The 21,916-nt window shown below is 47.0% G+C and overlaps 5 protein-coding genes across 10 annotated transcripts; 2 read left to right on the top strand and 3 right to left on the bottom strand.

The window, feature by feature from the left end:
- Window positions 1–555: 555 nt before the first annotated feature.
- Neurl4 (neuralized E3 ubiquitin protein ligase 4) lies at window positions 556–6,969 on the top strand. The gene is made up of 9 exons (XM_017078583.4): window positions 556–995; window positions 1,048–1,407; window positions 1,484–2,418; window positions 2,542–2,718; window positions 2,777–3,861; window positions 3,932–4,756; window positions 4,818–5,127; window positions 5,184–5,294; window positions 5,379–6,969. Exons 1-9 carry the CDS (start codon window positions 825–827, stop codon window positions 6,739–6,741), a joined length of 5,337 nt encoding a protein of 1,778 aa, XP_016934072.3. The 5' UTR covers window positions 556–824; the 3' UTR covers window positions 6,742–6,969.
- A 135-nt stretch (window positions 6,970–7,104) lies between these two features.
- Window positions 7,105–13,630, bottom strand: Hsp110 (heat shock protein 70Cb). 5 transcript variants are annotated; one of them, XM_017078584.4, is made up of 7 exons: window positions 13,481–13,630; window positions 12,848–13,115; window positions 10,605–11,556; window positions 10,012–10,542; window positions 9,082–9,177; window positions 8,268–8,468; window positions 7,105–8,205 (listed from the first exon to the last, which is right to left on the bottom strand). In XM_017078584.4, exons 2-7 carry the CDS (start codon window positions 12,952–12,954, stop codon window positions 7,582–7,584), a joined length of 2,511 nt encoding a protein of 836 aa, XP_016934073.1. In that variant the 5' UTR covers window positions 12,955–13,115; window positions 13,481–13,630; the 3' UTR covers window positions 7,105–7,581. The 5 variants fall into 5 exon arrangements, with proteins under 5 accessions (XP_016934073.1, XP_016934074.1, XP_016934075.1 ...); XM_017078585.4 differs by having other exon boundaries at window positions 13,456–13,595; XM_017078586.4 differs by having other exon boundaries at window positions 12,848–13,112; window positions 13,481–13,588.
- Window positions 13,631–14,055: 425 nt separating this feature from the next.
- Window positions 14,056–15,899, bottom strand: LOC108013524 (delta-1-pyrroline-5-carboxylate dehydrogenase, mitochondrial). Its single transcript, XM_017079420.4, has one exon. It carries the CDS (start codon window positions 15,893–15,895, stop codon window positions 14,162–14,164), a length of 1,734 nt encoding a protein of 577 aa, XP_016934909.3. The 5' UTR covers window positions 15,896–15,899; the 3' UTR covers window positions 14,056–14,161.
- A 13-nt stretch (window positions 15,900–15,912) lies between these two features.
- On the bottom strand, window positions 15,913–18,845 carry LOC108013525 (ADP-dependent glucokinase). Its single transcript, XM_017079421.4, has 5 exons — window positions 18,541–18,845; window positions 18,275–18,487; window positions 17,930–18,094; window positions 17,145–17,871; window positions 15,913–17,080 (listed from the first exon to the last, which is right to left on the bottom strand). The coding sequence occupies exons 1-5, from the start codon at window positions 18,681–18,683 to the stop codon at window positions 16,829–16,831; spliced, it is 1,500 nt and encodes a 499-aa protein (XP_016934910.3). The 5' UTR covers window positions 18,684–18,845; the 3' UTR covers window positions 15,913–16,828.
- Window positions 18,846–19,269: 424 nt separating this feature from the next.
- Window positions 19,270–21,264, top strand: endos (endosulfine alpha). 2 transcript variants are annotated; one of them, XM_017078804.4, is made up of 3 exons: window positions 19,270–19,569; window positions 19,950–20,141; window positions 20,687–21,264. In XM_017078804.4, exons 2-3 carry the CDS (start codon window positions 19,956–19,958, stop codon window positions 20,858–20,860), a joined length of 360 nt encoding a protein of 119 aa, XP_016934293.1. In that variant the 5' UTR covers window positions 19,270–19,569; window positions 19,950–19,955; the 3' UTR covers window positions 20,861–21,264. The 2 variants fall into 2 exon arrangements, with proteins under 2 accessions (XP_016934293.1, XP_016934292.1); XM_017078803.4 differs by having other exon boundaries at window positions 19,272–19,569; window positions 19,946–20,141.
- The last annotated feature ends 652 nt before the right edge of the window (window positions 21,265–21,916 follow it).

Here is a 21,916-nt window from a genome sequence, read left to right on the forward strand (position 1 = left end):
ACAGTGACTGGGGAAATAGTCACGGTCTTTTAATATATTTATTAATTGGAAGACCTTAACAAGACGTCGCAGGTTCTTACTCCTCACTCCTCCTAGTAAATTGAACTAAATGCTGCCATGAAAATAACGTAATCATAACGTAGTATAACTGATCCATATTTAAAATTAACCGGAATTTTGAATGAGCGCGGAAAACAGTATTTTAGTGCGAATTTAATTAAATAATAAATAAAGCTGTGCTGAAAAACTCAATAGTCGTTAGAAAGGAGAGTAAATTTCATTTGTAAACATTACTTTAAAGCAAAAAATGTTATATTTTTTAGAAATATCAAAATTACTAATGACAATAAAAACTGATTTGATACATGAATTACTGGAAACTGAGGGCTTTTTACGCGATCTACCATGATCAATTAACAAATAATAAGAAATACGTAATAATTATAAACAAAATAGGTTCCCCCGTCATTATTTTTTTTAGTGTAATTAATAATTAGGAATTCTAACTATCGATATGTGGTGATGAGCTATAAGTTTTTCATAAACATCGCAAAACGGTCATACGAAAAAAATAAATTTATTTATTTGTTTATTTTACTGTTGGAATTTCGTAGACAATGCATAATGCATAGATCAGACATCGGAAACTTCATACCACGCCGTCAGAGGTTGTCTGCCCATCCCCAGAGCCGAGCCAGTGCATCGCCCACAGCCGATGAGCCGCATTCCGCCCGTGTGCCCATTCCGACCGTCCATTGATTTGTACGGCAACAAGCGGCGGCGGAGCCGAAAAGAGCCCATAGAGCAGAACTGGAGGAGCAACCATGACCGGCAGAGAGGCCCAGTCCTTCCACACGCGCTGTGGCCGCTCCATCCGGCTGTACAACAACAACCGGATGGCCCAGCGCTCCATGCGGGATTTCAGCCATGCCCTGGTGTTCAGTGCAGAGCCCCTGGAGGACGATGTGCTCTTCGAAGTCGTCATCGAGAAGAAGGTAAATAACAATTGGCCTCTACGTCGAGCATTTAATAACACCCAATCCGCAGAACACCTCCTGGGGCGGAAGCATAGAGATAGGAGTCACTGCCGAGTCGCCGGATGACCTGGAACTGGTGGCCTGCGCCACTGCCATGCGAAACGGCACCTGGGTCATGTCGGGCATCGATGTGCGTAAGGACGGACGTCGCCTGTTTGAGTTCTACGGCACTGATCTGGAGACCCTCAACGAGAACGATCGGGTGGGCGTCATGCGCACCTCCGGCAACGATCTGGTCTTCTATGTCAATGGGGAGTCCCAGGGAGTGGCGGCCAAAAATATGCCCAAGCCACTGTGGGCCCTAGTCGATCTCTACGGGCGTTGTGTGCAGGTTTCATTGTGTCCCCGCGATGGCACCGGCTCCGGAGAGGTAACTATCAATCCAAGCAACAGCATTCCAAATACCTAGTGCATACTGACAGTACTGATTGTTCCTTTAAAAACAGCTTTTGGATTCACCACTCCAGCAGCCGCTGCAACAGGTTGTCCAGAATCTTGACGTGGCTATGAACGTGAACATCGTCGTCGATTCCGACGCCTGGATGCAAGGCACTGGGGCCAGCTCCGGTGCAGACGACCGACTATGCTTCCACACCCGCTGTGGATCGCTGGTCAAGCTCTCTCCCAACTTCCGATCCGCCGAGCGACGCCGACCTCTGGACGAGTTCAACAACGGCGTGGTGATGACCCACAGGCCGTTGAGGGACAACGAACTGTTCGAGATTCGCATCGACAAGCTGGTGGACAAATGGTCGGGATCCATCGAAGTGGGCGTCACCACGCACAATCCCACAGTACTGCACTTTCCTGCAACCATGACAAACATGCGCTCGGGCACCATCATGATGTCGGGCTGTGGCATTCTGACCAACGGCAAGGGCACACGCCGCCAGTACGGCGAGTTTAATCTGGACGAACTGCGCGAGGGCGATCGCGTTGGCATGATGCGCAAGTCCAATGGCAACCTGCACAACTACATTAACGGGCAGGACCAGGGCGTGGCCGCCACCCGAGTGGCTTCTACTTTGTGGGGAGTCATCGATCTCTACGGTATGACCATCAAGGTCACAATAGTTGACCGCGATGAGCGTGAGCAGCAGAATCTTGTTACGCGTCGAAACAACATAGTGGCCGGCATGACCGCCTGCTCAAGCGGAGCAGGTGCCCAGCACAATCAGCACCAGCAGCATTCTGGAACTCCCACCCTAAGCCTCCTTAGTCCGGAAAGCGAGATGAATGTGGCCGGAGCTGCTGGCGGTCTAAGTGAAACCATTTCAAGTACGCGTGCCATAGCCAGGAACGATGATCGTCTAACCTTCCACCACATCTGTGGCACCCACGCCACTGTCACCCAGAGTGGACGCACAGCTCTACGACCCAAGTGAGTTATGAACCCCTTAATAGACAAAAAAAGGGAACAAATGTATAAGGCTTCCATGATCTTTTCTTTGATGCTTAAGGTATTTTGCAAAATATATTTAAACATTTTTCCCAACCTCTGCAGCGCTGCCGATGATTTCAACAATGGTGTGGTGCTGACAAGACGACCCCTTCGTCCAAACGAACTTTTCCAGGTGCGACTTGAACGCGTGGTGACCAAATGGGCGGGCTCTGTTGAAATGGGCGTGACCACTCACAGCGCCGACGAGCTTGACTTTCCCTTCACCATGACTAATGTGCGGTGAGTTCTGGTTCCCTAACCACTTAAGCTATTTCTAAATGTAATGTATCCCCACCAGTTCCGGCACATGGATGATGACAGGGAACGGGGTCATGCAGAACGGCGTCACAGTAATCGAACAGTATGGGCAAAATCTGGATCGCCTGCAGGTGGGCGATCGGGTGGGTGTGGTGCGCAAGGATGACGGCACAGTGCACTTTTGGGTGAATGGAGTAGATCAGGGTCCAGCTGCCAGCAATGTCCCGGAGCGCGTTTATGGAGTAATCGATTTGTACGGACAAGCAGCACAGGCTAGCATCGTGGACACTTCGGAGTGCGGTAGCCCGGACACCGGAAACTCCACCATCTCAAACACGACTCTGTACAGTGAGGTTCCTCTGCGATTTCACAGCATCCACGGCGCCAATGCGGGCATCTCGAATAGTGGCTTGACTGCATCGCGTCCCAATTCCCTGGCCGAGTTTAATGACGCCATTGTGTTCAGTAATCGACCGCTGAGGCAGCGGGAACTGTTTGAAGTTGAGCTGGAGACAATGGTTCGACACTGGTCGGGCAACATCGAGATCGGGGTGACGGGCACACGTCCCGAGGACATTCAGCTGGCTCCAAACGCCACCGACCTGGAGGCCAGCGACACCATCATCTTATGCGGTCCCATGATTTTTCACAACCGCAAAACCATACGCACGAATATTCTCCTAGACTTGGATACCTTAGGTCCTAGCACTCGAGTGGGTGTGATGCGCAATGGTGACTTTATACACTTCTTTGTTGATGGCATGGATCAGGGACCAGCCTGCGAATGCCATGCACCTAATATTTGGGCTATCATCGATCTGTACGGGCAGTGCGCCCAGGTGAGTCTTACGCAGACCCAGCTGGACATACGGGCTCCGTACGCAACCAGCGAGAATTCGCAGAGCTGCCAAGCCACATCGGTAATCCAGCATCCGGCCATGGAGACGAAACACCGCTGGACTTGCGTTTCGGGGAATGTAAGTCTTACGAAGGACTGGACGGAGGCCTCGCGCTTTACGGGAGCGGCGGCACCGCTTTCCCATTGCCTGGTATTTTCAGAGCATCCGCTTAGCGTGGGATCACCCTTTGAGATTAAGCTGACCTCGATTAATCCCATGTTTGCGGGTAAGTAGCAGGGAGTGACTTCTAATCAGTATTCCAAGAAATGTAAGCATTGAATATAAATCATTCTTAGGATGCCTTAGTATTGGGGTCACGGATCTGAATCTCAGCGACGAGAGTGTACGCAAGAAGCTGCCTACCAGCCTGCGGCGGATCCCGGCAAACGTGTGGTACGTGAGCGGTAACGAGGTGTGCCTCAATTCAAGCTGCCTCCAGCGCTCGCTGGCCTCGCTGGAGTGGCTCAGGGTGGACGATCGAATAACGCTGGAGCGGGTAGAGAACTCGTTAAACATTCTATTGAACTCGGAAAACGTTAACATACAGTTTCACAACGTGCCCAACGATGTGTATGTGGTGGCGGAACTAAGAGGTTCGACAATGGGTATTCAGGTGATTTCTGCCCAAGGTCCAGCCTCACCTCTGCGTCCCTGCAGTTTGCGACTGCAGGACTCCATGGACTTTGGAGTGGACCCACTAAATAAGCAGGACAGTTCCATGTTGGAATCAATTGATTCCGAGGCACAGAACTACGAATTTTTAGATGTATCACAAAAGAACGCACGGCTAAGCGAAGATCGCAGGAGTGTGACCAGGATCAAGTCGTATAACCAGGCCATTGTCTGTCTGAATAAACCACTGTGCAAGGGGGAGAGCATTAGCATCAAGGTAGATGCCCTCAACAACAAGTGGAAGGGCACTCTCAGCCTCGGCGTTTTGTCCGCAAGTCCACAGACTGCGCCCATTTCCCTGTTGGACTTCAAAAGGAGCTGCTGGTTGGCTACTCAAGATTACGTGAACATCAACGGCCAAGTGATGGCCTCCAAATACGGCGAAGCCCTGGAGCAAATCCAAGTGGGAACGGTGATCACCCTAACACTAACCCATGCTGGAATGTTGAGTGAGTTTACGAGAAAATCTAAAACTTTAAGAAATACTCTATAAATGTAATTATTATTTAGTCATAATGGTTGGTTCAACAAATCTCGAGGATCTGGCCAGCGGTCTACCCAACCATGTGTATCCGGTGTTCGATGTGTACGGCAAGTGCGAAAAGATAACCCTGATTACGGGCAATGATGCCGGTCGCACTGGTAACGCCAATGGCACTCCAATCCTGGAAGCTCCTGAGGCCCTAGAGTTGGACAACGGAATGCCCCAGCAGTGCGAGAAGGCGCACCTGGAGATGCATGAGAAGGAGAAGGACACGGAGCAGGTGTGTGAGTCTACCAGGGATGGTCCGTCCACCTCCGGAGCTCCATCAAATGCCATGTAAGTAATAAAAATAAATTAAAATCTGTTTGTACTTTATAGAGACTTTTTTTTAGGACTCGGTCGGTTATGGAAAGCGTTTCGGAGAACTTGCTGCTAAACATTTCTATCAAGAATCGAACTCTAGAGCAACAGCGAAACGAACTGGGTGGATCCTCGTCAACTTGGTAAGCTACTCTAGTCAATCACGGCCAGATAAATTATATTGCAATTGAGATTTTAAATTACTTTCTCTTGCTGCGTTCTTTCAGTTGCCTTCGCGAGTCTCTCCAGCTGCAGCACAACACCAACCTGAATATCCAACGCAGTCAGAGCACCCAGAGATTCCAGAACTCGTTAAACACTTCAGCCACTGCAGCGGGATGTAGTGGACCCAGTGGCTCCGCAGCCAATATTCAACACCTGAGTAACTCGGGCGTCTATGATACGAACAAGGAGTACGATGACCTGCCCAATCCTCCCAACCCGTTGGCTAGTTCCATGGACGAAGGGCCTGGGCCCATAGCAACAGTACCCACAACGATGGATCACAGCGAGAACAATGCGGAGGCGTTGGAACTTATTGCTAGCAACGAACGCGAAATATCCGGAGATCAAATCGCCAACGATAATGTTTTGGAGGACGATGAGATAGACTACATGAACCACCTTTTGCTACTGCAGCAACTACAGCAGAACGAATATACGCGACACCATCTTATGCCCGATCAAGCGTCTCTACTGAATCTCGACCTGCCCTCGCTTAATTCAATGGAGTCCGACTCGAATTCTCTCGGACCAAGGCCAGGTGGTGGAACCGATTCTTTGCGATCCACTGCCACGGGCGTCAGTGTGGAGCAGAATGACTGCGAATACCTGCGACAGGTGAGACGCTTCTGTGCCTCGCTGGTCCTGCCGCAGGCCTTTTTTGATAGCCGACTGGAGCCAGTGTGCTTCTGCCTGAAGTGCAGTGGTCCGAGCAACGGCGGAAATGGCGATAAGCTGGAGGGATGGGTTTATTTCAAGCTAAACCAGCAGACGGTGAATGTGCTGAGCACTTCGACGACAACTGCATCGACATCCTCATCGAATGCGCCCCAAGTGCACTTTGATCTCAACGGCGACTGGCTGCCCTTCTACTACATGACGCGGGTGGACAAGATTAGGGCCATACTGGATCGTGGGCAGCCGCTGCCGCTGGAATCGGATCCGGACGAAGAGCCGGCCGCCGCAGCACTGAAAGATGAGCCTGGCACCCGGCTTGAGCTTTACTACTCGCCCAATGCCACAGTTATCGAGCCCGTGCTGCCCCAGCACCACTTTGCCTCCGAGCAGGGTCTGCACCGCATCTCCACCTCCTTCGAAGTCTACGTCCGACGGCAGTCCATCTCCGGAGTGACCACTGGCAAGGCGGCAGCCGAGGCCAAGAGGCGCAGCATGGGTTCTGGTGATCACGATCACGGTGGATTGGGTCAGGGTGCCGAGGGTGTGGGTGGGACGCCCTCTACAACTCTTAACGAGTCGTCTGTGCATCTACTGAACGATCTCTGCTGGTTCACCAAAGAGGCTGGAGCCTGCATAATCAACGCATTGATAATTAAACTGGATAGGATCGAGGAGCACGAATCTCATTAAGCGCACAACACCACCTTCGCACTAGTCACGGCCGTTTTAAATGCATAGCTCCTGCCCTATATTTCGTAACATGACATTTTAATCACGCTCAGCAACTACCCACACCAAATCGCATTCGCATTCCTCTTTGTAAACGAGTTTGTATTGTATTGTAAGCGCCAATAAAATAATCGCAAAGTTAATCATATTACACTTCTGGTAGGTAATAAATTGAAATTGTCACATAAATATATTTTTGTTTTTATTTTATTGTTAGTGTCGTCTTATTCCCCAAAGAAGATTCTGGAATCTTCCAGAAGCTTGTCAAATGTTTACGCCCTTACCATCCCAAAAATCAAAACACAAAATGAATACAATAAATGCTTAGTTGGAATCATCATTGTTTTTATTTGATTATTTGAATTCCATTCATTTAGTGTCGCATTGTTGATTTTGTTATTCAAATATATGAAAAATGGTCGATTAGAAATTGTTTTAGGGTTGTTTCTGTTCCGTTTTGCATCATCCACAGGGCAGCAGCAGGTGTGTAGGGTTCCTTTTTCCTTCCTAACCATTTCTTTTTCTACTATTTTTTAGCCCGCATCCATTCATCCGTTTCCGGATCCATCAGCGGCTGCAGTTACATTTTATCATATTCTTACACTTGTATATTGGTTGGTTGCATTTTGTTTGTTGTGTTGATTTTGTTGGATTTTTCTCTGCTAGTCCTGAAGCAAGTGCATATACAAAAATTGTTTCATATATGTTTACCGTTTAAGTTATCATTATTATTATCATTAATCGTTAGCCAATACCGTTGATAGCCGGGGACAACCGGATAGCGAAAGGAGCTGGCGGCGCTCACTCCACATCCATGGAGGGATCATTTCCTGCCGCGCTCTGGGCATTGTTATCCACGTCCATTTTGTCGCCGGCATTGGCAGTTGGCTCGCCTCCGTTCTGTTCCGCATTAGCCTCATCCTTGGGCGGTGTCGCCGTTTTGGCCGGAGTTGGCTTTGGTTTCGCCCGGTTGATCACTGAGCTGACGCACGCATTAAGGGTGTGCACCTCCTGGCGTATAGCGGAAACCTGGACGGGACTGTCGGCAGTTCGTGGCGACTGTGTGAACTTGGAAAGATTGGCATCCAGCCACTTTTGCGCCTTGTCCGCCGTCTCCGAGATGTTAATGAACTCGGTCTCCGTTAGGTGATCGTACTTGGGTACACCCTTGCGGAACTCGGCCACCGCCAAGCGGGCAATGGCAATGGTGTTCTTCAGCTCATCGAAGGCAGCCGGGCCCTGCTCGTAGTCGCTGGCACGCAGCTTGATGGGATCCGTCTTCTGGTGCAGGGCCTGGAGGCGGTTGGTGTAAGTTTCGCGCTCGCAGTCCTCTCCATCCTCGTACAGCCAGTTCTCGAGATCATTCAACTGAGCCACAATAGCCTCGCGCTCCGCCTCCACGATGAATCGCTCCAAAGGTCCACCCTACAAACAGATGGTAGGATGTTTAGGAAGAGTTTAACAGAGATGTATTATCTTTTATTTACCTGCAGTTTATTACGCATATCGTAGACAAACTCCTCCAAGGCATTTTTGGCATCGATGCGTTCAGTTTCCTTCTGATCGTTGCCAATCATTTTGGACTCCTGCTGTGTGTAGTTGCCCAGGTCGACGGGGCTGAAGCCGTGAGTAGTGCACTCCAGCGGCAATTCGGTGGCCTTGGAGGCCTTCTTCTTCTTATCAGCGCCCTGAGCAGCAAAAGAGAGGTAAATTGTTTAATCGAAATGGGAAATCAAAGGTGTTTATACTAGGTTCAATTCAAGTTTTCCAATAGAAAGAGAAAATTGGAGCAGCAACAATACATCATCAATAAAGCGAAGAGGAAAAACAGCTCCAAGCGACAGCCTACAATATGAGCACAATAAATTGTCAAGGGTCGGTTGTATAACACAGTTCATAGGACACTGCGGGAATTGGTTTGTTTTTGAATTTTGAGCAAGGGGCGCGCGTTTTTCTCAGGTGTATATGGAAATAATACGAAAAAAGCTTGTGGAAATAATAAAACGAATTGGCAGATTGTGTAAGCTTTTTAAATACATTTGTTTTTTTTGTTGGGAGCACATAGGGTAGGCGGCTTATGAGCGGTCTTCTTCACTCGTTTCATTTTTGATGGAAAGGATAAAACATAAAAATTTCAAAAACCACAAAATTTCTTATTTCGTGCTTTTAATTTTGTTATTAATAATATTCCAATTTCTTGACACACAAATGTGGGAGCAAAAAATTTTGACTTGGTCTTTTTTTCTTTTTTTGTTGGTTTTGTTTTTGAATTGAAATTTGAGAAATTTGAGGAAAACGTACCGAACTAAACCAGCCCTTGACCCGCTGTGCCCACCCTGGTCCGCCAGGTGATGAGGCTGTTGATGTATTATTATCATCCTCATTCTCACAATATGCCTACGAGAGATCAAAACGCGCGCGTTCGCAAACATATCCAAAACAAACAAAAACAAATATTGGAGTGGTATATATTTATATATAAGAATGATTTATATCAAATACACATTCATGTGTCTATATATACGCAAACAAGAGCGATACAGCCCCGGTTTCCACATGTCCGATTATGGTAACGATCGAAAAATCTTAATGAGCAATTTATTGTACTAATGCAGTGAAATAAATCTCTTACTGACATTTAAAATAAAAAGTTTAAAAATAAAAAAGGAAAATAAGATGGTGGGCGAGATTTACTAACCAGACATTGAAAACCGAAGCTTTAAAGAAATTAGTCAAGAAATGTGGGAATATGAATAAAGCCATTTTTCTCATTTACATTGTATTGATCTTGCAAGCTGAAGAGTACCATGTATTATGGCTTGAGTAGCTTATGAAAATGAGAAAACAAATCATCGATATTCTGTTAGCCAATCAAAAATTATTTCAAATGGATGATAAAGTATGAAAGTTTGCATCACTCTACAGTAAAGAAAATAATGTAAAAAATTTTGGTAAAAAAATTCTCCGAAATAAATACTGATTAGATTAAAAAAGCTTTTATATTAAGATCTGATACTAAATTGTGAAAAATACATACAGACGGACAGACGTTATGAAACAGTGTTACAACAAACAAAATCAGCTAGAGGAACTACACCCTATTGGTTTAAGCCAGAAAGGCGGTTAGTAGAATACAACTAGAACAGAAACGAGAACAGCAGAGCAACCCCTATGCGTAACAGAAAATGATGACAGTGATTGGGTTAATTGGGTGGGAGATGGCTGACTCACCTCCTGCTGACCATCTGTAGGTTCGCCAGCGTTGTTTGCCTGCTCCCCTGCCTTCTCCTCACTGGCAGCCTGCTCGGCAGCTGCGGCAGCCTCCTCCGCTTCCTTCTTCTCCACCAAAGTGGCCGAGGAGATCAGCACGATGCCATTGTTGTTGATGCGCACCTTCAGTTTAACATCCTGGCCCTCGCCGCGCTCCGTCGGCTTCACATCCTTGACCTTCCACACGCCAATAGTTTGATCCGGATATGGCACCTGCTGGCCATAAACAATCGAAACGTTGAACGGTCCCTTGCGGTTGATTGTCAACAGGCGACTGAACGGCGACGCATGGTACTGCGGGAAGATCTCGATCTCTCCCGGAGCGGCGGAGCCCTCACTGTCCCACAGCACCTTAACGGCGTAGTTCTGAAGGTCGGTGACACCGAATTCCCGGACGCGCACAGCCGGCGACATGATGGCGCACTGAAGGGCTGCACCGCGGGACACAGCCTCATCCTGGTTCAAAGTGGTGCTGGCTGGCTTGTTAAAGACCTACGTAAAAGAGAGATACAATTATTAAGGATCTTAATTAAGGTCATGGTGTGGGCACGCACCTGCTCAATAAGCTGCTTCACGGATGGAATGCGAGAGCTACCGCCAACGATCTCCACCGAGTGAATGTCGTCCAGCTGCAGCTTTGACTCGGCCAGCAAGCGCTTGAAAGTCTGCTCGACGCGCTGCAATACCGGGGCGCACAACTCCTCCATCTGTGAGCGCTGCATAGACGACGAGACATCGATGTCATCCAGGAAGCATTCGATGTTCAGTGGCAGCTTTGTGCTGTTGGCCGACATCTGCTTCTTCAGCTTCTCGATTTCAGTGAGCAGGCGCAGATTGGCACGGGCATTGGTCTTGGCGTTGATCTTGTAGCGCTCCTGGAACTCCTTGGCGAAGTAATCGCCTAGAGCCAAGTCAATGTCACGTCCACCGATCTGATCCCAGGTGCTGGCCAGCATCTTCAGCTTGCCCTTGGTAAAGGCACAGGCACTGGCCTGCAGTGACGAGTGCCCAAAGTCCACGAAGATCACGTTGCGCGGCTTGTCCTCGAACAGGTCGTTCTTGTAGAAGCCGTAGGCCAGCGCAGTGGCTGTCGTCTCATTCATTAGTCGCAGGACATTGAGTCCGGCGATCTGGGCGGCATCCAGAAGAGCCCGGCGCTCAGCGTTGGTAAAGAAAACGGGACAGGCGATGACGCAGTCGTTCACCTGCGTCTGCATGGCCGCCGCCGAGGTTTCCTTCAGCTTGGTGAACAGCATAGCCGTCAGCTGCTCGGGACCGAAATGCTGATCCTCACCAAGGTAGTTTACCTTGATGCCGATACTGCCGTCACCGCGCGCCTCCACGCGCGCTGGAATGCTCTTGAGTTCGTGTTGTACATGGGGATCGTTGAATTTGCGACCAAGCAGGCGCTTGAATCCGCCAACTGTGTTTTTCATGTTTGTCACCTGCTGGTTCTTGGCCGCCACGCCGATGATTCGCTTCTTGCCATCGAAGGCCACAAAGGAGCTGCAAAAGGCAGGGCAGGGATTAAAATAGAACACCGGGCTAGTGGCTTAGTAATGCAGGTCATATAAGGCTAAAATCTCGGAGTTGTCAGTATTAGGAGTGTATGTCTGACGAACAATCAAGTTTAAGCCAGTAGAGTGGGATGTGGCCTAAACCGTCTTCTATATTAAGTAGGCAATATTTTCGTCCGCATGTTAAATGAAAAAAAACTTAAAATTCGCATGTTCTTTAAGTTTAACCCATCTTTCAAATTAAAAAGACCCGTAAATAACCATGCTTTCTAGGTTTAAGGTTTAACCCTACTTTTAGTTTCATGCGTATTTTGCCTTAACATACTTTTATTTTTAAAGAAATCGAACCTAACATTAAAAAAAAATAATTGCCCATCATGAAAATCTTATAACGTTTTAAAATAAAAAAAGATTATTTTGTATAAGACTAAACTAGATTGTTAAAATCTAGGACCCATTTAAAGGGTTCAACATAGGCGGGCTCCACTGTGTCTGCATACGCGAGTGTGTTTGTGTTCCGTCTGTGTTTGCCGGCTTTGAATTTATTTTTGACAGCTTTGCACACGTTTTTCCTTCTTTTTGCCGTATCTTCGTTGGCGCTCTTTCTCCCTCTCAACCTCTCTCTCTTCGCAACCACAACAGCTGCTCTCACCTTTGATGCTGCCTTCTTGACCGCATGACGCATGCATCGCCAGGTCTTTCTCTGTGTGTGTGTGTGATGTGCCAAAAAAGTAAATTCGGACAAATACAGGAGGAGGAGAGCGGTGGAGTGGGAGTGTGGGGAATTGGATTGGAAATATGTAGGGGCCCACGCAGTCGATGGTATCTGAATCAAAGGCACCCCCATACATAGGCAGCGGCGATAAATTGGAAAAGAGAGGCAGTCAGTGGAAGGGAAAAGATATGCGAGGTGCCTCTGCTGCCTCATTAAAATTGCAATTTGCAACACTTTTTATGGAAGTGCAGTCGTTGGCCAAATTTAGGCCTCCGCCAAAGCACACAAACAACAATTAGAACATAATGAACATAACTGGGGATACACGTACGTATGTTTTACGGAGCGTTACCCATAACAACCATGGAATTTTCTAGGCGCGCTCTCTTACAAACACACAATCGCACGCACACATATGCGGGCCATGACTTACAAATTCGACATAACCCCAAAAAAAAAACGGGCAAAAAGTGGAACGATTATGTAGACCAGACCCTCTAAAGCTTATCACTATATGAACTGGGCCATAATCCGGGACAATTGAATGGGGGGGAGTGGTACTTACGGCGTGGCCCGCAGACTGTAGTCATTGGCCAGCGTCTCGATGCCGCCGGACCTGGCCGCCGCCACATAGCAGCCCTCGTTGCCAAAATCGATGCCAATCACGGACATTTTCTAAACTCCTCCTTGTCGTCTGGCCGCTATTCCAATTCAATTGATTCAGTTGCCGACACACTTTTTGGTGTTTGCCGTTTCTTCTTGTGTTTTACTTTTCTTTTTTTGGGGCGGAACAACGCGATCGCAGAGTTCTCGTTCTCTTTGTGTTCCAGCTACTGCAAAATATACAAGTTTTCAATGTGAGTGACGGAGAATTAGATAAAATGTTTATTAAACACACGGCCACGCACGTGTCGGCTTGCTATCTGCTTGTTTCGTTTGACAAACAAGTCCAGAACATTCGATTCGATATATGCTTTTCACATTCACATCAATTATGGATTCGCTTTTCGCCTGCGAATGGAAATTTCTAGCGTTCGGAATTCGTCGTTCGCCTCTCTCGCTCGCACGCGCAAACACCGAGGAGGGAAAAAAGGTGCGGAAAAGCGCTGGCTAACGTTTGTTTGGCTCTTCTTGATTTTGAGTTATTGGTGCTCGAGCAGATTAGCTACGCACGTTTTGGTTGATAATGGAAAATCACCTTCGGGTTCACGGTAAGTCCTAGCAATTTCAATTCGACACCGCACGTTTTTTTACTAATTGTCCGCAGTATGACCAATGCCAGAAAATGCGATAATACCAAGTCAATTCATAGTACTAAAGCTTTAATCGATAGAATACCAACTGGTTCTTGGATACGGGCACACTCTAAAACGTCCGTTACATTTTAATTAGATGTTATTCGATTTTAAAGTTTTAAAAATTAAGCTTATAGTTTCCCCGGGCTCTATATATTTTTCAAGGAGTTTTAAAGCAAAAAGAAATGTCGTTTATAAACTGACTTCTTTTAAATGACATTTTTAAATCTTACTCCTTAGATCCTTTAAATCCAAATTCTAGTTTACAATTAAAATTTTTTGAAATATAACAAAAAAACCAAATAAACCCTCCACCTTTTTACCCGACGTGCATTGGCTAGTTTTAAGCAAGGCCTGAAAGTTTATTAAAAATTCAAAAAGTATTAAATCCGTTACAATTTATAATGTTTCTTAAAGAGTTGAAAATTTCTGAAAAGACTGAAAAGAAAACTGGCCAAAAAATATTTTTTTTACATTTATCATTTATTTATTCACCAACTAACTTGTTGTAGTAGCCAAATTGAATGCCCTAAGAAACATACATTTATTGCACTTCTTTAAGTATCCCCGTCCCATCAGCAGGTTTAAGGAAACTTCTTGGATCCCTGCGACGGGACTGGCCCCTCCACAGTCTCCTCGATCAGCAGCGGAGAGCTCCAGCGCATTAGGAAGTAGGCCGATCCGGACTTATCGTTTGTCCCGGACAGCCTATTGCCACCGAAAGGAGTCAATCCGTAGTGGCTGCCGGTGCAACGCTCATTAACGTAGAGATTGCTGGCGGACATGCGGAGCTGGTTGAGGCAGTGCAGGATAACCTCATCTCGGCTGGCGAAGATGGAGCCGGAGAGCGCGTATCTGGACTGGTTGGCAGCCAGCTTGAGAGCCTCCCCAAAGGAGTCGTCTGCGTAGACGAACACGGGCAAAAAGGGTCCGCTGCAGGGCTCACAGAGCAGGGGATCTAGTGGATCCACCACCCGGACAATCGTTGGCTGGACAAACCTACCAATGCTGTCGTCGCAGCTGCCTCCGCATAGCACCTCCATGCTCTTAGTGCGCTCCACGAGTCTCTGCATCCGGTGAAATCCTTCTATATTTACCATTGCCCCCATATCCGTTTCCGGCTCGACGGGATCTCCAACGTTCAACTGCTTTGTGGCCTCCACAAGCTCTTCACGGAGTCTTGGCCACATGGATGAGGGCACATACATCCTGGACAGAGAGTTGGCGTACTGACCGGCAAATCCGAATGCCGCCTGGATGGTAGCCGTCACCACGGACTCCACTTTGGCGCTGGCATGGACAAAATGGAAGTTCTGACCCGGACACTCGGCCACCAGGCGAGGAAAACAGATGTATCGATCCATCCGATCGCTCACCAGCTTGTGCACATGCCTGTAACCAGCCGCACTGCCCTGGGTATTCAGACCGGCAAAGTGGACGGCATCCGTGATGGTGTCCAGAAACAGACGCTCGTTGGCCGGCACAAAGTTGACCACACCGCTGGGCAGGCCCGCCTCCTGGAAGGCCCGGTGGATGAGAAAACTGGCTGGTGCCACCTCCAATGATGGATTCCACAGCACCGTATTGCCCATGAGAGCCGGACAGAGGGCCAAACTGGTGGACAGGGCCACCGATTCAAATGGCGCCAGTGCAGCCACAAAGCCATCCATGGCCCGCAAGTGGAAGCTGGGGAAGACATTCATATCGCCCTGGATCTCGAAGCGCAGTTCGGACAGGTGCTCCAAATAATCAGCATTTGCCCTAAGCGAGCTGAGCAGTCTCCTTATGTCCCGCGTGGCATCATCGGACGTTTTGCTGAGGGTCAGCATCAGGAACACTCGTAACCGCAACTCATCCTCCTGGATAATATCCGCCGCCCGGCGCCAAATAGCCAGGCGCTCTGCAATGGGTACCAAACTCCAAGTTCCCTGTGTCGAAAGAGCCGACCTTATTGCCGTCTCGATTTGCTTGCGGTTGGCATAGAACACATGGGCCAGATTCGTCTTGAGGTGATGCGGGCAAGGGACCTGCTGCTTATCCATGGTATAAACGGGATCGTCGCCGATTATGGTGGGTACCTCCAGTGGTCTGTGTTTTATCTCGTGAACGGCATGATTGATCAGCACACTTTCATTTCTCTGCCTCTTTGGAGAATCTTCAGTCGCGTCTACTTCCGACTGCTTCTCTTCCTGCTCCTGCTGTCTGTTAGTTCTCTCCATGCCCACAGAGAGTTTCGCCTCGCCTCTGATCCCAGCCATTCCCAAGTGACGCCATCTGAAGGACCAACGAGTGGGGACCGCGACTCCCAGCTTGAGCATCGCTTTTACAATTTCAATTTGAAGCTTTTAACAGGAATTTATTCTACATCTGCCAGTTTTATATGCGTTTGCTTAAGTGTAGAAAAATATATGTGTAAATCTGTGTTTAAACAGTGCGTTTCGCAGATGTAAGACAGTTGTGGAAAAGGCAGTCTGTGTGCTAAGTTTGAAAGAGTATCAAATTATAAGAGTACAGTCTGGAAACGCACTGCATATTTTAGGATTTGCGTAAAACAAATTGTAAGGATTGGTAAAAAAATATAAATTAGAATAGACATTAAGAGTTTACAATCGTACATGTAAAATTAAAGTATTTCGACACATTTATGAGGACAACACAAATTTTAAATTCTAATTATCACATCAGTTTTGATCCGAATGAGAAAGGTTAAAAATACGAGTACAAATTAAAGATTGGGTATACAGGTTCACAATTATCTTACAGTACGTAAACGCCTGTTTAATTCGTTGCCGCATTATTTAAGTTTGAAACCAAGTGCGCAAAACAAATTGTAATTAGGAATGGCTCAAATATGTCAAAACATACAATTAGTGACTAACAAAACTTAGGACTAGGTGGATTTCGTTTCCGAACATCGATGCTGTTGCATTAGGAATAATTTTGAACACATGGAATTTACGTTGATGATGAGAGGACAGAAGCAGAAATCTGCACTATGCCAAAAAACTCATCTGGATATGTGGTCTCATGGGAGTCGTTGTTTGCTTGGTGCTATCGCTTGAGCATTTTAGTCAGATTTGTGTGAAGGTAACGCGTTTCTAAGGTCACTAAGGTGCTAAACATGCCGAGTCCATGTCCATCCAGCGGGGGAATACTTCGGGGTTACGTCCTGGCCTTCTATTCGAGTCTTGGATTGCAGGTTTCTAGTAAAGTACTATGCAGTCTTGCCGGTTCAATCGTCATCGTCGCTCCTACAACTGTGCCGCCAATCCGGAGGCGGATATGTTGTCGCCAGCCCCAGCAGTTTTCCTGGCCTCGCGGCACACCAGCACCGGGGCCACACAAATCTCCACCTCAAGGCGTTGCCGCTGGCGACCGTACTCGATATACTCCCGCCAACAGGGCACTGGACTGGCTGCACCGATGCGCATCCGAGGAGCATTCGTCTGTGCCGAGGTGGCGAAACTATCGTCCAGGACCTGCAGCACTGCCTCCGGATTGATCTGCAAAACGATAAGAAAGTAATTAGAATACAGAGCGAATTAAAATCAGAAATATAAGACTCACAAACTGGGACTTGCAGACGTATCGGTGAGCAGTGAGAGCCGCCTTGGCCGCCGCAGCTCGGGTGTTCTTCCACTTGGAGTCCGCAGTGGTCAGAATAGCCTGGTAGGCCAAAGTGTGCACGTGGATCCGCGAGATTCGACGTCGCCTGGGATCGGTAACGCTCCGATCGCCGTAATCCTCGAGCAGGCTGATGAAGACCTGCCGCATCTGGTCAAGGGTGTGGGCAATGCGGGGATTCCAGTCGGTGGCCAAGGTAGTCCGTCCGTATGCAAGCACCTGCTGCAGGTTGGACAGCTCCTGTTCGTTCATCCCCAGAGAGTCTACGTAGGGAAGGACATAACGTCGTAGGTGCTGCAGTAGCTGCAACTCCACGTAGGAAGCCATCTCAAAGTGATTCAAAGTGTCTGCGGGCTGGCTGGTTAGTTGTCTTTGTACTTGCTGCAGGCGCGCCTCGCGCTCGCCAGGATTAAAGGTGAACATGTCCATCATCTGCAGTCCGCTGACAACCAGCAGCTGTGGATGATAGATCTTCAGGGCATCCGTTAGCTGCTCTACGGCCCTCAGATGCGGATTATTCCGGTCGTTGTGTAAAATGTACCGATTGGCCCGAGGCGCCACGTATGATCCCCAGGTATCACCGGCTTTGTACTCCAGAATAAGATGTATATCATCGTTTGGGATCTCGTCGCCAGCCAAACGAATCTCCTTTGGCAGCAGGGGACGTAATCTGGATAAAATTTAAGAATGAGTTCGGAGGAACAGAGACTTTAGAGATTGGTTAATACTTCTTGGACATGTGTGCGCCCAGTAGAACTTCAGCTCCCTCCATGAAGAAGCGCACAGCCATCAGCGGAGCGTTTCCACCCATGTACCACTGGATCCGCTCCTTATCCATTACCTTGGCGTAGCCCACAAGCTGTTTGAAGAGAGTACTGTTTGCCATCACCCGTCTGGAAGAAGGTTAAAGAAAGATTGTTGTATTACACGGATTTTTCATTATTTCTTATAGATTTTTTCACTAAAAATAGTTTAAAGGACTTTTATTATGAGAGGGAAACAATTTCCCTAGATAAGGATCAAATTGGAAATGAATTTTATAAGTCTAAAAACTAGAGATTAGAGGTACTTACTCCGCTGCAGCTCCGTTCTGAAAGTAATAGGCAAATGATTGCAGCAGCTCGTCCTCGTTGTTGACGATCTCCCGAGATCCTGTAGTGGCTGCCGGAATGCGACGGCTGTAATAGCGCTCCAGAAACTCGGTGGCATTTATCTGCAGGTCCGTGCAGGCTCCGTATCCGATGGCTACTTTTGGCGCCGGCTCCAAGGCGGGACGCTTAAGGGATCTACAATTCATAGATATATGGTATTTCTATAGATAATATTCCATAGTCCTCACCCCTCGATGGCCAGGAGACCACTTAATAGGACAGTGGTCCTATTAAGCGTCTGCAGCGAGAGAAACGCCTGCCAAATAATGGAAACGAAGGCTGTGAGAACCGAACAGCCGGTGACCCATCCCATGTATCGCAGGGCGGTCATTGTGGGCGTGGTTTGTGTGGTTGCTCCTCCTTAGGTTGCCGTTTTCCAATCGACGACTCCAAGCAAATTTATCTGTGACTTTTCGCTGCTCGGCTACTCCAAATTCCTTATCAGCCGGAATATCGCCCTTTTTCCTTGGTAGTGCTTTCAAGCCAGTGATGACACTATCTACGGGTTTTCCAAGATAGCGATAGTATCGAGCTACCAACGGTTTTTTTTAATTCTATGCTACAAGATTTTTAATTTTATTCATGAATTGTGTTATTTTTACTGGGGGTGCCAATGAAATAGCCGAAAGCTAAATTGGGTCATAATTCTTACGTACATCAATACAAATTTTACTCCATTTTAACACTAAGCCAATATTGTGGTTCCCCAGTACAAATATACATACACAGTCACCGCTTCACATTTATTAAGGTCCATTATAGCTGGTTTTACAGAAATCTCTTTTGAGCAAAGACGATTGGAATTTGTATTTATCTTCCGAATTTCAAGTTTAACGGTCACTTTGTGTAATCGCTATCGATTGCCATCGAGACTGGCACCCCGATAGTGTTACGCAAAGCCCATCGATAGTATCACGAAAGGTTACTCATCTCTATCATCTCTCAGCAGCGTCTGTAATGTGTTAATATAATTTTACTTTTGAATCGCCTTGCCTTGAGACTTTCAACCTCACACAATATATAAAATTCGTGTAGCGTAACAGCCTGATTTAGTCGAACAGCGAGCATTTTCCCCAATTGGTTGCATTGCGAATAGCAGTGAGGTCCGCTAATTGGTAAAACCGATTCGATTCCAGGGAAGGAGGCGCATAAGCAGAAGGGTGAAGAACAAAAGGAGGAGGAAAACAACAGTTAATCGTCAAATTTTACAGGAAAAGGTGAGCAACTACGCCTTGCACACACACACTCGCAAGTACCCGCATCGCCACACACACTGGCCTTATCGCCTGCGTATGGGTGCATATAAAAAATTAAAACAATATTTGCACATCCGATTATTACTATAATATTTCGCGTCCATATATTTAACAAGTGTGCGTGCGCCTGCCCTGGATTTGGTGCCTGTGTGTGTGCGAGCTTCGCGTGTGTGTGTGATGAAATGCAATTTTATCTTGGCATTTTGCGCGCCTCCGAATTTCGTTGCCCCTGTGATTCCTCCCCATTTTCCCCCCGCCTACTTCTCATTTTCCATGTCGCCATTTTCGCACCTTCGCCAATCTCAATCCAATCTCCGACTTGCTTTTGTCCCACAAGGCAGTCCACGATGAGCTCAGCGGAGGAAAACAGCAACAGCCCGGCCACCACGCCCCAGGACAACGAGGCCGCCGAGCAGGCCAACCTCACGGATCTCGAGAAGATCGAGGAGGAGAAGCTCAAGTCCAAGTATCCCAGCGGGATGCGCGTACCCGGCGGGCACTCGGCCTTTCTACAGAAAAGGCTGCAGAAGGGGGTGAGTGTTTAGGACCCCTTTGTGACAACATTTACAGTGTCATAAAACCCATAATAATGAGTGGCATATACTACGGTGTTATACTAATCCCATTTCCAATCAGTTTAAGCATAGTAGCAAAAAATAAAATAATATTTTAGTGGTTAGAGTGTAGTTAACTGTTTTTTAGATCCAATCTTTAAGAAACCTTTTCGTCGGCACGCCAAACGAATGACAAAGCAAACAATAAAAACATTTCCATGGATGGTGTCATAGAATAATCTCATCCCTCGGTAAACCAACCAAAAATCGATTCAAATTCATTTGGAACTTGGTAACAATAGATTCCTTCCTAAAATCAATGAAACTTAACGATTCCCAGAAGCAACTTAGTCGTTCTTTCGGTACACTTTTTCATTTTGTAGACAGTTTCCGTACATTACCTAGGCTTACATTGTAAAAATCAATAAATAAGTAATATATATAGTGATAGCTTTGTCATTTACAAAATGACGTAGACATGTCGTAAGCCGCACTCTAATATGCAACTAATTTCTTCCACGCAGCAAAAGTTCTTCGACTCGGGAGACTACCAGATGGCCAAACAGAAGGGTGGCGGCGTCAAGCAGGTCTTTGCCAACAAGAACACCACCGGGGAGGCCATTCCCACGCCCGAAACCGTGCCGGCGCGCAAGACTTCGATCATCCAACCCTGTAACAAGTTCCCCGCGACGAGCTAATTTACTCACCTCTCACATCTACTGTAGCCACAACCTCAACTGCATCCTGTCCCAAGATCCCACTTCAAATGCTCTGTATGCCTAATTTTAAAGATTACCCTAATGCTAAGATGGCTGCTGCCGGGTTGTGCAGGCATTTCGCGAAAAGTTTAAACTGAGTTTGTAGTTCTCCGTTCCGTGTTACCCCGAAAACTTTAAACGCCAATCGCAAACGCACTGGCCAATCTCAAGATCCATTTCTCAGGCCGGGGAAGCGATGATGGCGAGCCTAGCAACGCGAAATTTTTCTGCAAAAGTTATATATATCTCTATCTCTGTAACATTAACATAACTTACCCTGATCGTACGTAGCTGTAAGTATTACGAGCCTAATAAATTTAAGTTTGGAGCCAGCCACACACACACGGTTCTCGTACATTACTGGGATTCCCTCAACTTCTTATAATTTATAATAGTTTCTAAAAAAAAATTCAATTTTGCATGGGAAATATTTCAATTAAAAAGAGCACCCAATCATAAGCAGTTGAAGGAATTTCTCGAAATAAAATAGGTCGCTGCTGCTTGCAGAGTTAAATTTTTAATGCGAAAGCCAAACTGTCGAGTTAAAAGCAATTTGTAAATCAAGCGGAGCAAAAATAAATGTATGTACGTACTACTTAAAATTGTGATGATTTCCTGGGGCGCTAACCTAACAACTGAATCGGAAGATGTGCCGGGCAAATGTTTACTTAAGTGATAAGTGCCTGGGTGGCAATGCGCCTAATTAGTTGGAAAACATTCGGATGAGGGAATTTGTTATTCAAATTGACTGGCAGCCGAATTAGATTGCCAAAATAATGGGACAGTTGTAAGTTCTGAAGTTTGTTAAATTTATTGAAACAACAAATTATTTGGAAGCCAATATCTCGCTTTTTAACGATGTCATGCCCTATAGGATCTGTCCGAATTACGAAGATAAGGGCGTTATAAAGATACAATCTTTAACTAATTAAAATTTTTTATTCAAATAAAGACTGTTCGTCCCACTGTGGGACCTAGCCAAAGTTCGGAACCAGG

This window comes from Drosophila suzukii, chromosome 3 (assembly GCF_043229965.1).
Source record: "Drosophila suzukii chromosome 3, CBGP_Dsuzu_IsoJpt1.0, whole genome shotgun sequence".
Classification (NCBI taxonomy): Eukaryota; Metazoa; Arthropoda; class Insecta; order Diptera; family Drosophilidae; genus Drosophila; species Drosophila suzukii.

What these genes read in the sequence shown, in the direction of transcription:
- LOC108013525 (XM_017079421.4), bottom strand. Translation starts at nt 18,683, where the DNA reads ATGACCGCCCTGCGATACATGGGATGGGTCACCGGCTGTTCGGTTCTC. An exon ending in CAGAACGGAGCTGCAGCGGA is followed by an intron (nt 18,095 to 18,274) that starts GTAAGTACCTCT and finishes ACCTTCTTCCAG; the next exon opens with ACGGGTGATGGCAAACAGTA. An exon ending in GGCGCACACATGTCCAAGAA is followed by an intron (nt 17,872 to 17,929) that starts GTATTAACCAAT and finishes AATTTTATCCAG; the next exon opens with ATTACGTCCCCTGCTGCCAA.
- endos (XM_017078804.4), top strand. Translation starts at nt 19,956, where the DNA reads ATGAGCTCAGCGGAGGAAAACAGCAACAGCCCGGCCACCACGCCCCAG. An exon ending in AGAAAAGGCTGCAGAAGGGG is followed by an intron (nt 20,142 to 20,686) that starts GTGAGTGTTTAG and finishes TCTTCCACGCAG; the next exon opens with CAAAAGTTCTTCGACTCGGG.
- Hsp110 (XM_017078584.4), bottom strand. Translation starts at nt 12,954, where the DNA reads ATGTCCGTGATTGGCATCGATTTTGGCAACGAGGGCTGCTATGTGGCG. An exon ending in TACAGTCTGCGGGCCACGCC is followed by an intron (nt 11,557 to 12,847) that starts GTAAGTACCACT and finishes TGCCTTTTGCAG; the next exon opens with CTCCTTTGTGGCCTTCGATG. An exon ending in CTACAGATGGTCAGCAGGAG is followed by an intron (nt 9,178 to 10,011) that starts GTGAGTCAGCCA and finishes GATCTCTCGTAG; the next exon opens with GCATATTGTGAGAATGAGGA.
- LOC108013524 (XM_017079420.4), bottom strand. Translation starts at nt 15,895, where the DNA reads ATGCTCAAGCTGGGAGTCGCGGTCCCCACTCGTTGGTCCTTCAGATGG.
- Neurl4 (XM_017078583.4), top strand. Translation starts at nt 825, where the DNA reads ATGACCGGCAGAGAGGCCCAGTCCTTCCACACGCGCTGTGGCCGCTCC. An exon ending in ATGGCACCGGCTCCGGAGAG is followed by an intron (nt 1,408 to 1,483) that starts GTAACTATCAAT and finishes CTTTAAAAACAG; the next exon opens with CTTTTGGATTCACCACTCCA. An exon ending in GGAGCTCCATCAAATGCCAT is followed by an intron (nt 5,128 to 5,183) that starts GTAAGTAATAAA and finishes ACTTTTTTTTAG; the next exon opens with GACTCGGTCGGTTATGGAAA.